At 44.1% G+C, this 14,752-nt stretch overlaps 1 protein-coding gene across 1 annotated transcript; it reads left to right on the top strand.

Moving 5' to 3' along the window:
• Window positions 1-920: 920 nt before the first annotated feature.
• Window positions 921-5,343, top strand: KCTD12 (potassium channel tetramerization domain containing 12). The gene has a single exon (XM_058800040.1). It carries the CDS (start codon window positions 921-923, stop codon window positions 1,917-1,919), a length of 999 nt encoding a protein of 332 aa, XP_058656023.1. The 3' UTR covers window positions 1,920-5,343.
• Window positions 5,344-14,752: the final 9,409 nt, after the last annotated feature.

Here is a 14,752-nt window from a genome sequence, read left to right as displayed (position 1 = left end):
GCGATCCGTGCGTCTCCCTCCGGGAATGAGGATCGGGGGGCAATTTACGGAGACCTTCATGGGGGTGTCGCAAGCCCGGAACAGGCCGGGGAGCCGCGGGAGGAGAGAGCGGGCAGCACCGCAGGCTCGCGTTTTCTCCTGCGAAGGCGACAGGAGGGAGGGGACACGGTTATCTCGCCGGGGTTCTCATTTGGAGAGGGTTGTGACAAGCCTTAGGAGGATTAGCAGGGGCGCAGCACAGCGCCTTCGGGAGAGCAGCAGCGTCCCGCCGCTTGCCCGCTCCTGCACTTCGGGGCAAACAGGGGGCCCGTCCTGCCTGCGGAGAACGAGACGTCTCGGAGAGGCCGAGGAGCGAGCCGGAGCCGGAGCCTCGCTCAGGGGGCAGGGGAGGCAGGAGAGAGGCGGGACCCCCAAGGTTTTACCCCCACTGGACACGCACCGCTGTGCTCGCCCACGGCGACGGGAGCCGGCGGGCGCGCACCGGGCGGGGAGAGGCTCCCCGAGCAACCGGGGAAGGAGGACCGGGAAAGGAGGGGGGGAACGGGGGACGGACGACGACGGGGGACCCTGCGTCAGTGCAGGGCCGTCCCCTTCTCCTCCCCGTGCGCTCGGCTCTGCCTCCCGCCAGCCTCCCACGCCTCCCGCGAGGTGCGGCCGCGCTACATAAACACGGCCGTGCCGCCGGTGCCGGGGCTCTCCGTTCGCAGCCCGACGGAGGAGTTTGTCCGGCAGCGGGCAGAGGCGCGGCCGCAGAGAGCGCAGCGGCAGCGCGGCTCCGGCGCCAGACGGGGCGGGAGGCTGCGGCGGGCAGCAGCGGAGGGCTGCGCGCTCCCCCGAGGGCGGCGGCCCTGCCGTAGCCCAGGCGGCCGGAGGAAGAGGAGGAGGAGGAAGGGCGTGGGCTCCGGCGGGCTCGCTCCGGTATGGCCCTGGCGGACAGCGCCCGCGGGCTGCCCAACGGCGGCGGCGTGTCGCCCGCGGCGGGGAGCGGGGCGCCGGGCAGCGGGGCGGCCGCGGCGGCGACGGGCGGCTGGGCTTCCTTCCCGGAGATCGTGGAGCTGAACGTGGGTGGGCAGGTGTACGTGACGCGGCGCTGCACCGTGGTCTCGGTGCGCGACTCGCTGCTCTGGCGCATGTTCTCGCAGCAGCAGCCCAGCGAGCTGCCCCGGGACAGCAAGGGTCGCTTCTTCCTCGACCGCGACGGCTTCCTCTTCCGCTACATCCTGGACTACCTGCGGGACCTGCAGCTGGTGCTGCCCGAGCACTTCCCCGAGCGCAGCCGCCTCCAGCGGGAGGCTGAGTACTTCCAGCTGCCCGACCTGGCTCGGCGCCTGGCGCAGACTCGGGCGGTCGCCGCCCGCCCCGCCGTCCTGCACCGCGATGGCTCCATCTGCGCCGAGGAGCCGCCGCCGCCGCTGCTCGGGTACCTGGAGGCCGAGCCGCTGGAAGGCGGCGGCGGGGCCGTGGCGTCCGCCCCGTCGCCCACGGCCAGCCGCAGCCCCTCGGGCGGGCCGCTGCTCACGCCCTCGCAGTCACTGGACGGGGCGGGCGGGCGGCGCTCGGGCTACATCACCATCGGCTACCGGGGCTCCTACACCATCGGGCGGGAGGCGCAGGCCGATGCCAAATTCCGGCGGGTGGCCCGCATCACCGTCTGCGGCAAGACGGCTCTGGCCAAAGAGGTCTTCGGGGAGACCTTGAACGAGAGCCGCGACCCCGACCGCCCTCCCGAGCGCTACACCGCCCGCTACTACCTCAAGTTCAACTTCCTCGAGCAAGCCTTCGACCGGCTCTCCGAGGCCGGCTTCCGCATGGCCGCCTGCTCCTCCACCGGCACCTGCGCCTTCGCTCCCGAGCAGGGCGGCCCCGCCGATGACAAGATCTGGACCAGCTACACCGAGTACGTTTTCTGCCGGGACTGAGCGTCCGCCCGGCCCGTGGCGTGGGGACGAGACAGCCGGCCCTGCACGCCCTCGCACCTACGGTCCCCTCGCGTCCCGAAGGAAGGGGGATGTGAAGCGGGGCTGTATCTCCCTGTGCTTTTCTCACCCCGGTTTCTGCCTCCACGCACAAGCCCCGGCGCAGCCCCCAGCCCTCTTGGAGCACCTCCTGACGGCCCCGGGGCAGGAGGTCACCGTGTTGTGCCTCGGCTGTCGTGTCTCTGCTTGGCCATGTCCTGGCTCCCACCTTCACCCTCCCTCCTGCATCTCCCAGTAGCTGTGTTGGTAGCAAGGGAGGAGAGAAATATTGGGAGTAGCCAAATGCCAGTCCCACAAAAGCATGCATGTGCACCCAGTCTTTGTCCCTCTCCCCACACAGAGCTGAGGTATAGCTCTGGCAGGGTGGGGCGTTTTAAAAATCATCCAGGCAGGGGCTGAGAAGATTTGAAGTTGCTTTGAGCAACTTCTGTTGAAGATGGCATGACAAATGCCTGTCTTTTCCCATCCCAATACCCTTGTGAGAGAGTTTGCCTTGGTGGGCAGACCCCAAATTGTCCATTTTTAACTCCTCCCTTCCCCACCCATCAAAGCGATGCCTGTCTGTGAGGGACTGTCACATAGAAAGGAAGCCTGACTGTGAGGGGTTTGCACTGGCTCATACTTTATCTGTTGAGATGAGCAATTTTGCAGGAGGCATGCATGTGGCCCTTCACAAGTGGTTGCTCCCATCTCCCATCTTTGCTCCCCATGTCTCTGAACTCCTCCCTGTTAAGCTGGACCAGGTCCTGCACAGTGAGCACGTAAGGCTGATGTGGAAGGACAAATCTGCTGGATAACCAACCATTTGAACAATGAAGTGTCCTCAGAGAGACGTGTTTATTCCCTTGAGAGGTAAAACAGAGACACTTTGAAAAATTAAAGTGCTTGTGAATTGTAAACTTCCATGGGTGGTCTGAAGTCCTTATAATTCTCTTGAAGTTACTGTCTCTAATGTGGACAGAAATCTCCATGTGTATTTCCTTAAACACCCTCAAAATGATGGGAGTGAGGTGAAGCCAGGCTTGCCTGAGTAAAGGAAGGGCCTGGGTCTTGGGAAGCTGAAATTATGTACATTGAATTAGTGCAAGATGTACATTATAACTGTCATCAAGAGCACCCTTGTTACTTTTTGTCGTGTTCCTGCTGTAAAACTCTGAAGCCAGCAGATGACAAAAATCACGTTTTAAAGAGCCATTTCCTTAGTTTCCATAGCAGTATTTTCTGGGCACTGACACTGTACCTCTTCCTCGACAAACTTAGTGCTTCTTAGAAAGGCTTGAGCCCTCTCCTCAGAAAAACAAGGATGATGCCAACTTTCTTCAGGGGAAATTACTTCTGAGCTGTATTTTGTTACTGCTGAGTAACAGTCTTTCCCAGAGGAGGCAGTCAGAGTCTGCATTGGAACAGATGATCTGAACCGCAGGTTTTACAGAGATTCAGCGGCTCTTTCTAATAAATTTCTTGAAGTCTGGAGTATAAAAGCACTTCCCTTTAAAAACCTAAACTTGATTTAAGAATATGTATAGCCTGTTCAGACAGAAAAATATCCTAAATATATCTGAAGTGTTGAAGAATTTAGCAGTACATATTAAAGGCTTGAAGTTATGTTTTTAAAACTCTTGAACAATAATGCTAGTTCTAGGTCTAACTCCAAATTTAGAAATACTGCTGGCACCTGTATTCTAACCAAAGAATTTCACAGTAGGGCTTTTTTAAAAAACCCAAATTCCTTTGGAAACAGCTATAGCTACATTTCTATCGAGTTTCAGTGCTCAGTCTCTGTTCACTTGGTCTTTCATTAAGTGCATGCACAGCTACATAAAACTGAAAATAATTTGCATCACCATGGCTTCTTTTTTCTAATATTAGCAAGGTTGTATATCAACATGATTGAAGATGTGCATATGAAAGCACTGGATATTGTCCATTTGTAGATAGTTGTATTATGGAGTATTTTTAAAAGGTTGGAAATGCAAACCTGCCAAATTAGATGAGCAATAAGATACAGTGAGAGGCCAATACACCTGAGGATGGAATGAAGTCTGTTTGTCCTATGCCTTACTCTGAGATGACTTCTTTGTGCTTAACTTTCACCACAAGTGAAAAGACACTGGTCACCACAGCTACTAGGTCTTTACAGTGCCCTTCTCAAGAGTAATGACCGTCTTTTTCTAGTTTCTGTTAAGTAACTCTGAAGTATGTTTTTTAAGATTTTGTATAAAATCAGTTTTCAGTAAAGTGTTCAAATTTGCTCTAGATAGCTTTCTTTTTTTAAGAATCTGCTAGCTTACTAAATCCATCATAGGAGCTATGTATAGGGGCAGTTTTAAATTGACCTTGTGATTTAGTGTACATATATATACAGTATATAAACATTTTACACTAATCATTTAGTTTTTTTTAACAATTTTAGTGCTACAGGATTTCATAATGTATCTAGCTGAGCATTTTCACATTATGTTATGTACATAACATGGTAATGTTTTACTGGTTTCTTATACCTGTGTCAATGGAAAAAACTGAATATGAGTATCATCAGCTTGTAGAACTGAAATTGATGACATATTTGCTTGAATGTGAATCTTCTAGGTGGCTGAATGCATCTCTAAAACAAAGATTGCCTGTCTTTTGATTAATTGTTGCCTATCCCTTTCCTGGCAGATGACCCAGTAATTCTCACTTTTTACGTAAAAATGGATGTAATATGAACAGGATTTTTTTCTAGTCTTTGTGCTAAAAAAATTTTAAGTGTTATTAGTGTTAAGAAATGGGCCTTTAATTTACTGATAACTCATTATCAGTATTGTCAGCAGGCTTAAAATGATGGTGCCATAAATATAACAGTCATTTGATGCTTTGCCACAGAAGATGACACTTTTCTGAACCATTACTTAGTAATGGCAGTAAACTTTTTAAAAGGAAAAATGCTCAAGGCAAAGTCAATGAGTTTTACTTGTCTGTTCTATTGAGAGCTTGAAGAATGGATAAACACAACGACTCTGCTGACTTGTTGACATGAAAACATACAAAAATATAAAGGCACAATACTGGAGTCCTGTCTACATTTTGTAGCTGTTGCTGTTCACAGTTCATGTACTTATGGATGAATGCAGTAGCATTTACAAGTGCTATTAAAAAATCCACAAGGGCAGTCTTTCTTTTAATTAGAAGTTAAGGCATAGGTCTTTTCAGTGATGCATATCATGAAGGGTGATTTTGCATATGTTTGATAGGATGTTTATATTTTTATACATGTAGATAATGAGCCACTTATTCATTCTTATTTTCACATGTATAGCATTGAAAATAAAGATCCTCCTAGGACAAAGTTGCATACCAAATTAAATTTTTGTTCTTTAAATATTAACTCAGTTGTGTGGTTTATGATGTTCTTTTCATTCTCTGTGCAGATATTGTTAGCTTTGTTCTCCCACAGTATCATATTCATAACTTCAGCAAAGACTTCTAACTAAAAAAGCAGAAAAACAAAGAAAATTATGTATACAGAGACCTCTAGTAACACCCATGGCAAGATAAACAGAAATGCATAGTACTCAGACTGCATCATTTCCTTTTAAGCATCACAGAGAATTTTTGTAGTACTGGTCAGCCAATCCTCAGGAAGAAATAGTGATTGAACAGCTTAATTTGGATAGCACTGAGGAATTGTTGAAGTCAAATGTTGATGTTTTTTATGAAGCTAGAGAATAATAACATGAGATACAGTGCTCATTTAATGAAAGAAACATTTATACCTAAGGTAATACATGATCTGAGAGAATTGCATCTAGAATTTTTAATTAGCTACCCTGTGGTATCTAGCAAACTCTTCTAAACTTGTGGTCAGCTTCATAGAAAATTAGTAGTGACTTGTTAGTATAATCCACATGTGAAGTGCCTGTACATTGAATAGTTCTTTCTTGGGTATCATGGTTATACTACAAAGGAACCAGCTGAAGGAAGTTTAATCAACTGTTTAATTTTGACATCTTGATAGTATTTGAGTGCTTTGTAATCATGCGATAATGTAAGAAAGGAGGTCATTCTATGAGCAACAAAACTGCATCTGAAGGCCTCATTTTCTTTGTCCTACTCCTTCTGCTCATCCCTGCCAATTTTGTTCAATTTCTACTTGAAAAAGGAGGCACATTCCTTGACAGAGCCACCTTCTGCTAGGCTGAAGGTTACGGCTGAATTTTGGCTTTGGCCCCCCCGTGAACTACAGATTTTCTCTTTCCTTTCCCTTACCCCGGCATCAGTATTCATAGAATTTGTAAGAATGTAACAGCTGTGAGGTTTTTCAGTTCTTTTGATTGTGTTTAAATTACCCATCAACTCAGAAGTTAAGCGGGACAGATATCCACCCAAATGGACAATGCAAATGCCATGAGCCTTATTTCAGTAGGAAACAAGGCTGACAGAGTAGTGTGATTTATACTTGCCACTCTCTATATAGTCTGAGTGTACTAAATGCCTAAATCCCTATAGAGTGTGAAGGCGGGCGGTCACTCTTACTTTTGCAGCTCTGGACAGTCAGTCAAACTAATGGGTATGCTAGAATGTGTTAAAAATACTTACAGACTCCTAATTTCTGCAGCATTTCCAAGGCTGAATCAAATGTGAGCAGGAAAACATTTTCTGAAGATATGATTTGCCTCAGGGCAGGGTTGTTTTTTGTTCTTTTTTTTTGTAAGAACCCTTCAGTATAGTTTTCAATGAAATATTCGTGCTAATGTGTTATTTATTTAGAAAGTACTTAGTTTTATGAAACCGAATGCTAATTTTGTTTTTCATTAAAATGAGCGGCATGTGTTTTTCCCCTGCTGCTAAACAAAACTCCTGTGTATGACTGCTGAAGTAGTAATGCCACCATTGCAAATAGCCTGTTGGAAATATGCAGCACAACTGCTGTGACAGTCAAAACCATAGCTGGTCAAATTATCACATTTCTTCACATTTTACTCTCCACTGTGCTCAAACTGGAATAAAATTAAGCTCTGTTACACGTTTATTGCTTTGCAAGTTTTTTAACACACACTATGGAGCTTTTGATACTTCTGTCAAAGTTGTGGGCAACTGTGAGTCAGGGATTTGAAGTAGGTCTGTTTCCCTGTGAGGAAATAAAGGCTAGGAAATATTCTTGCACAAAGTGGGAGCAGCTTCAAGTAATTTGGGAAGAATTCTTGGTATCACAGGAAATCAAAGATATTTTTCTGTATAATCCAAGTAATACACACTCACACATTACACCCATCATGCAAACCCAACCTGCCCTGGAAAGCTAAAGTCCTTCATGACATTTACTTGTTCTAGGTTTTATTTTGTATCATCTGGATGAAGGAAATTATTTTGTTTTTCTCCTTCAAAAAAGCTCAGTGTTTAGCAGCTGGGAAGTGACAATGTTAGCTGTACACCTTGCTTCCAGTTAACATTTCATCATCCTTTTTGTTTCAACATAATGCAAAAGGTAGAGAAGTTCACATGGAAGCAGATAGGAATCAGAATCATGGAGTCACTAGGATTAGAATGCTTAGCTCCATGTAGCCTCTGACTTACCATTTGCAACTTAACAATTTTCTCAACCTGGAACTTAAGTAAGTGTGGATTCATTGAAGTTCAGCCAAAGAAATTGAGACCAGAATATCTAGATTGTGATGATGAAAACAGGTCCATTGATAAAGATCATGTGATCTATGTTTTTAATTTGTAATTTTGAGGTAAAGACAGAGCCTTGGTTAATTTATTAAGGAGCAGGCTGTTATTAAAAACAAAATAAAATGAGGGAGCAATCCTCCAATCCTCTCCCACATTCTTGAGGAGGGAATGCAGTGCTGGTGTGATGAGAACAACCTTCTTGATTTCAGAGATAACTGAAATAACCCACAATGTTGCCATCTCAATTCTGTCTGTTTTTCTGGTCTTGGCTGAACTTTAAGGTCACAACCACCCTTAATAAGGGGTCCTTTAGAAAAGCATATATTCATAACTTCCATAAATTTGGATAGAGTTTGGTTTTGACTCATATTTTCCAAATAGCTTAGTGACAATCTTTGTCCTCATATTACAGCAAAGCCTGTGATTATTAGAAGCCTGAAGTTAGTTTTTTCCCTTTAAAAGGGCAGAGACTGTACAAAGAATGACTCTTTTTTTTTTTTTTTTTTTTTTTTTTGGAAAGGATACAAATGGTGCACTTTCCCCTCCAAATTTGTAGTCTTGTACAAACCCTTCTAATTTTCCCCACCTTGTAAAATTTCCACATCTTTCTATGGCTGACAGCTCAAGGCATGAATATTTCTGAAAGCTGCAAGCACCAGGAGGTCTTGCAGTGATTCCCAGTTCTTCCATAGCAATCCCTTCCTGCTGTGGTCCCTTGTGCAGTCAGAACAAGCTGGGTGGGCAGCTGAGCCCCAGGATTACCCAGTGGCCCTGACCACAGCTTCTCCCTGTGCCTCACTTCCTTCCTGGCCACGACCAAGGTAGCACAGCAGTCCCTGAGCCAGCACAGTCCTGCTGCTGGTGCCTTGTGTGAATAAAGGGGCAGCATTTGTATTCTGGTGCACTCCATGCAGCCCAACAGCCACGAATTGGCACCTCTTCTCCAGGAGATTTCTGACCCACTTATTTCCAGGGTTTGCTTTCACAGTCTGCACTTTATCTGCAGTCTCAAGGTATGGTTGGAATATGGGAAAGGTTCAGCTGTTTACAGTAGTCTGTCTAATAGCTTATCTGCCATGGCACTAAAGGGACAATGAGGACAACTCACTTAAAAAAGAATTTTACAGTTCTTTAAAATTTTATGGCCTAAATAAACCATGGAAAGTGCTGCATAAACTATAATACTGGGTAAAGGCACCTTTTCTGTTTAAGGTGAGAATGATAATTTAATCTGTTTTGCTGGAGCACTAGCATATTTATCCTCTTGGACTTGTTTGTATCATTCCAGAGGCTGAAGAGCACTCACCTGCAGGTAACTGGGCCAAACAGTCCAATTTCTTTAGAAAATGTTAGATTAAGAGTATATGTATACAAATGCACCAGTGTTTCTTTTTCTAGAAGAGAAGTTTCAGCTTGACAAATATCAGATTGGATGTTTTCCAACACATCACCTCCTAGGGTTTGAGGACAGAAAGAAATGTCCAGATCATATGGTCTGCCATTCTACATAGCATATGCTGTAGGGCTGCCCCTAACAGAGTCTTTAGTCAGGCAGTGAAATTTCTTGGGCTGTCATCTAACTTCATGGATGATACTGCTTGTGCACAAGAAGACATCACAGTGCCTGGTTAATTGTTAGGCCGTGAATGCCACCAGCTTTGGCTTTCACCCAGAAGGGTCTGCAAGGTCTTCTTCATCGACATCCTGAGGCTGTAGTGAGTGTTCTGCAGGAGGGTATGTACAGAACTAGCTCCCCTGATCAAGACCTGGGGATGAACTGTCCTGTGGTGTCCTTTGGTTCCCTGCCACTTGTCCCTGTAACCAGTTTTTCGTTGGCACTGCTGATGTGGTCGTGGAGTGGACCAGTTCAGGGAGCTGGTGTAGATGGAAAACTTAGAACAAGGGAACAGGAGAAAGCAGGCTTATTTTCAGCTGGATCAGCTCCCAGAATGGGCTCACAGCAAAATGGAGTTATTAGTGTTGGGCAAAGGAGCCTGATATCTAAACAGAATGAGCTCCTGTGGTCTGTCAGTAAGGCATGTTTTTCACTCCTTTAGTCATCTCCTGTCTCTTCTCTAAATCCTTTTGAATTTATCAATGTCTTTTGAACTTCTCATTTCAGATGCTTCTCATTCTAATAAGGGAATTCACAAAAAAAATTGTAACATTGTCCTAGCTTCTGGGGTTTTTTTCCATTCATTTCTTCAGGGTTTGAATTAGCAGACTTAGGGGTTTAAGTGTCTCTGGAGTTTATGTCCAGTAAACAATGACTGCAAGCACCTGTATTATGTCTCCAGAATTCTATCCCAATTATCAGTCAAAATGCATGGGAGTGCCTAAGATGTTTGCTTATTAAACATTATGCCACAGTTTAACTTGAAACAACCAAGGAACAAAGCCCAGTAAAAGTGGATCTATTTCCTCCACATCAGCATTGATGGACATCACTGTGACATGAATGCTCAGTATCATTTTCCCTGGTTATTACATTGGATAGGTAGTTTTCCAGCCACATGAATGGATGGCTAAGCATTGACTGACAGGTTGGCAGGCCTGAAGTTTCTAAATTACCCAATTTTCTTTTAACCATAGTCCAAACAGTCCATGGGTTTTTTTTCCAGTCCTTTGGAGCTTCTGCAGGGATCTGAGACTTTTGAGAAAGCTGCATTAGTAAATACAGAGGCTTGTAAACATACCAGATATAAATTGGCCAGACCTGATTGAAAAAAATACTTGTTGCTCATATTTTTTTGATTAGGTTTGGAAGGGAAATTGATCATTATTCCTAACAGACCTGAACAGCAAAATGTTTATACTTCTCCTGAGCTAACGAGCCTAAAAATTCCATCTAATAATGAATCTGTACAATTTTTCACATTGTTCCAAATAAAATTAAATAATTTCATTTGTAATCATGCTGACTACTACTTTCTTTGTGTTCTTTTTTCTTACCTTATTAAGTTTATACAATGCAGTTAGTACAGTATTTGCAATTTATAGCTTTGATTTATACAGATTGGTATAGCCTTCTCTTTCCATTTTAGACTTTATATCTATGACTTTTTAATAGCAGCTATCTGGATCCTGTCCCAGGATGTACTGGATGACTCTTACCTCCTGTTGATCTCAACAAAATGTGCTGTCCTTACAGGATGCTAATGAGGACTTAGACAAAAAGAGTATTCTCTTTTTTACTTTGAGGACTTTGCCTGTGCAGTTATTTGCTGAACTTGTAACCTAGGATTTAGAAATTCAGTATTTTTAAAGGTGTCTTAATATGCAGCTAGTGTGAATTTATACCATCATGTTACTTTGTGTTTTGACTGTTTAATCTCTTACTATCTGTTGTGGTATATGTACAAAGAATACCTAGATGGATACCAGAGGAGTAGTGTCTAAGATTTTAGCACTCTTTTAATACATTTAGAAGTTGCTTCTTCTTTAAATACTGTTATTCCTAAACTCCATTTACAGAGTTACCTAAGAACATTACTGATACACATTTTGGAGTATTACACACGTGGCACACAGGTCATTCCTTCATTCTGTCTTGGACTTGCACTCACTGGAGTCAATATTTTCTTTTTTCTGAGGCCCTGCTTCCAGTATGTATGAACTGGTACAGAATCAGATGGGCAGCATGAAATTCAGCTGTGGTGAAGGCTTGTGGCCAAGAAAGAGTGCCATCACTGACAACCTCTCAGCTCCTGGAGGCTACACACTTTGCCTACCCACCCCACAAATTCATGGTGTGTGAAGGCTCATTCTGTGTGAATAAACAACAAACACTTAACATTAAAAGCGAGAGGTTGTAGTAGCTGTTCTCTTACATTGTTTTCATCAGGTTACTCTTCAAAAGAAGGCCCCATTGTAATTTTAAACCTGATCTTGGCTATAATTCCCTCAATGTAACTATACAATTGTGATCTCCTTTTCTCCCTTGATATTGTCTTAAATAATTTCCAATTTTTCATTTGCATTAAATTACAGGGAATTAGAGCAAGAAATGTTTCTTCAAATTATCATCCTTAGACAAAAAGAAATTTTAATCTTAATTTTGATAGCAGCAAAGGGAAATAAAAAAGTCGCTGTCTGAAATCAGCAAGTAGCTCTCCCTATATTGAATACCACAGAAGAGGTAGTTCTGAATAAACTGGTTTCAATCAAGCAAGAAACTTTTCCTCTGATCAGAGCCTCTCTCTTCTGGAACAGCAGTCACTTAATACTGAATGTTTTCCTCAAGATAAAGCATACATCCCACAGACATTTCTCAAGAACAGGACAATAATTTCAGAATAAGAAAATAACAAGAATCCCAGTAAAGCCTATAGAGCATCTCAGAGTAAACCCATTTTTAAGTTTGTGGTAAAGCATGCTGTTGTAGGGGGATAGAATATAAGTAAATAAAGGTAGTAGAGAAAGTAATCTTATGCCCTAGAGAGTTGCAGCTGAGCTAATTATTAAATATTAGGGGCAGGCCTGACTTTTAACAGGCCGCAGCTGTAGCCAATAAGAAGGGTGTTATAAAAGAGTGGATTGGTTGGTTAAGGGAATGAGAGTCAGTTTGCTACTGCGAGGACAAGGAAGAGTCAGTGCTTGGAGGAGCTGTCTGTGAGAAGCATCATGGAGGTGTGAAACTCTTGCACTAAGGAGACAACAATATGAAACCTTTGCAATATAATGATAACACAGTGTGTTTAATAAGGAATTGTATGCTGTAACTGTGAAAAGGCAATAGCTTTGCTGATTTGCCTTCTCTAAGAAAAGGTCATGAGAAAAAATACATTTTGAATGTTCTTCGGTTTTTGTATGAAGAAAAACCTACAAATTAATAATGTTTTTTTTATGTAAGAAGAGCTTGTGGTTTAGGATAAAAGGGCAGACTAGAAAGGGTGGCACTGTTGTGGATGTTTGCTACCAGAGCAGGAGGAGGAAGTGCATGAGGCCTGGAAACAGCCTCAAAGTCCCAGGCACTGGTTCTTGGAAGGGGATTTTTCTACCCTGGCATCTGCTGGAGAAGCCACACAGTCCAGAGAAGAAAAAAAAATCCAGAAGGTTCCTGGAAAGCTCTGATGACAACTTCTTGTCCCAGGTAGTGGAGGATCCTACAAGGAATGCTGTGCTGCTTAACTTCATACTAACCAACAGGGAAGGCCTTGGAGATGTTAAGGTTGGGAGCAGCCTTAGCTGTTGTGACCATGTGTGGAATTCAGTCTTGAGTGAGGAGGAAGCAGGGCCACAAGTAAGATTGCCACTGTGGATTGCAGAAGAGCTGACAATAGCCTCTTCAGGGATCTTCTTGGAAGAATCCCATAGAAATAGGCCTTGCAGGGAATGTTGATGTCTAGAGATCACCTCCTCCAGGCTCAAGAAAAATGCATCCTGATGAGCAGGAAGTTGGGCAATGGGGCAAGAGACCTGCATGGATGAACAGGGAGCTCCTGTCATCACTCAAGTGTAAGCAGGAAACACACAGGAGATGGAAACATCTTTGGAATGAATATAGAGAGGTTGTCAGGTTAAGTAGAAATGAGACAAGGAAGGCCAAGTCCATCTGGAATTAAATCCAGCCAAGGATGTCAAGGACATCAAGAAGGGCTTTTTCAAATACATCACTGACAACTAAGGATAATGTGGTTACGAAATGGAGTGGGGGCCCTGGTAACAGAGGGTGCAGGGAAAGCAGAGCAACTGAACTCAGCCTTGGCATCCATCTTCACTGGCTAGACCAGCCCTCAGGAATCTCTGACCCTGGAGACCAGGGTCAAGCAATGTTGAAAGACTTTCCCATGGTCAAGGAGGTTTGGTTTGGAGAACACCCAGGCAAAACAGACATCCACAAGTCCATAAGCCCTGACAGGATACATCCGTGAGAGCTGAGAGAGCTGGCAGGTAACATAGCAAAGTCACTCACGATCATCTTTGGCAGGTCATGGTAATCAGGAGAAGTGCCTGAGGACTGGAAGAAAGTAAATGTCACTCCGGTCTTCACAAGGCTCTCTTTGGGTATGGGACAGCAACAAAGAGGATGAACTTTGGTGACAGAGTGCAGAGAAATGGTTTCCACAGAACGTCATCTTTATCCTTTTTGCTGAACTCCATCTTCAGCTTGCATTCATCTCCATGTAGGAAGTGTGTGCAGACATGTTTATTCTGAAGCCTAGGTTTAAAACCCACTCTGGATATAGTGGAGGTTAGGCCTCAGCTTAAAGAAAGGTGCTTTTGTGAAAGGTAGATTGCAAAGACTTCCTTGAATAGTCTATGCTGCCGAAGTGTTAAAGCATGAAGGGTATAAGAATGAATAACACTGAGTTATGCTGGAGCTGCAAAACCAGGCATGGATTGAACATACCTGTAAACCAGGTATGTTTGTATAGCAGGTTGTTACTTCTGGCCTGTTTCTGTTGAAAATGTTGCTACCAGGACAGGGAAGGTAAATTGATATTAACCTAACAGTGTTCTGAGCCAACTGTTCCATAGTTAAGTGCTCTACATGTGAGGCATGTAAAAAAGTGCTGGTGACACAAAGATACTCAGTGAGAGCTGTGTCTTTGTTCAGCTGAAGAAGTGGAGGTTGCACTGGGTTTGTTGCTAAGTTAGAGCAATAGCAACTACTGCTCTAGGCAAATGGCTTTCTAGAATTAGAAGCCATTACTGTCTGAAGTGACAGATTTAGAAAATGTCTCTACATGAATAATTAGCTCACCTAGCAAAGCTGCAGCTACCTGATAGTAAATTTTTTTCCCCACTTTTGAGCATATTTTATTTCTCTAAATGGTCATTACTGGTAGTTTATTCCATTTGACGAGTAGTAAATAAAGGTGTTCTCACAGATTGCAACATTCTGCATGTTTTCAGTTTTTATAGCTTCTCCAAGGATGTAATTGAGACCCTGAAGAGCTTTAGCTCTTTATACTACTGGAAGCCACACTCAACAGCTTTTTGCAAATTTCCAGTTTGAAGAACTGATGAGTAATTATTCAAGTGTTTATATGGATGGGAAAAAAAAATCTTCCTATAACGAATACTTTGCTACAGTCTTTAGTTCTCTCTTCTCTGTTTCATTTGCCCTTTCTTCAGCTCAAAAATGTCTTTTTTAGATATTGTTTCATATAGTATTA

The sequence above is a fragment of the Ammospiza caudacuta genome, chromosome 2, assembly GCF_027887145.1.
Source record: "Ammospiza caudacuta isolate bAmmCau1 chromosome 2, bAmmCau1.pri, whole genome shotgun sequence".
NCBI classification, from domain to species: Eukaryota; Metazoa; Chordata; class Aves; order Passeriformes; family Passerellidae; genus Ammospiza; species Ammospiza caudacuta.
The sequence above is the reverse complement of the archived record's forward strand: the minus strand, read 5'-3'. Positions and strand labels throughout refer to the sequence as shown.

Excerpts from the sequence above, each read along its gene's own strand:
- KCTD12 (XM_058800040.1), top strand. The coding sequence starts at position 921 with ATGGCCCTGGCGGACAGCGCCCGCGGGCTGCCCAACGGCGGCGGCGTG.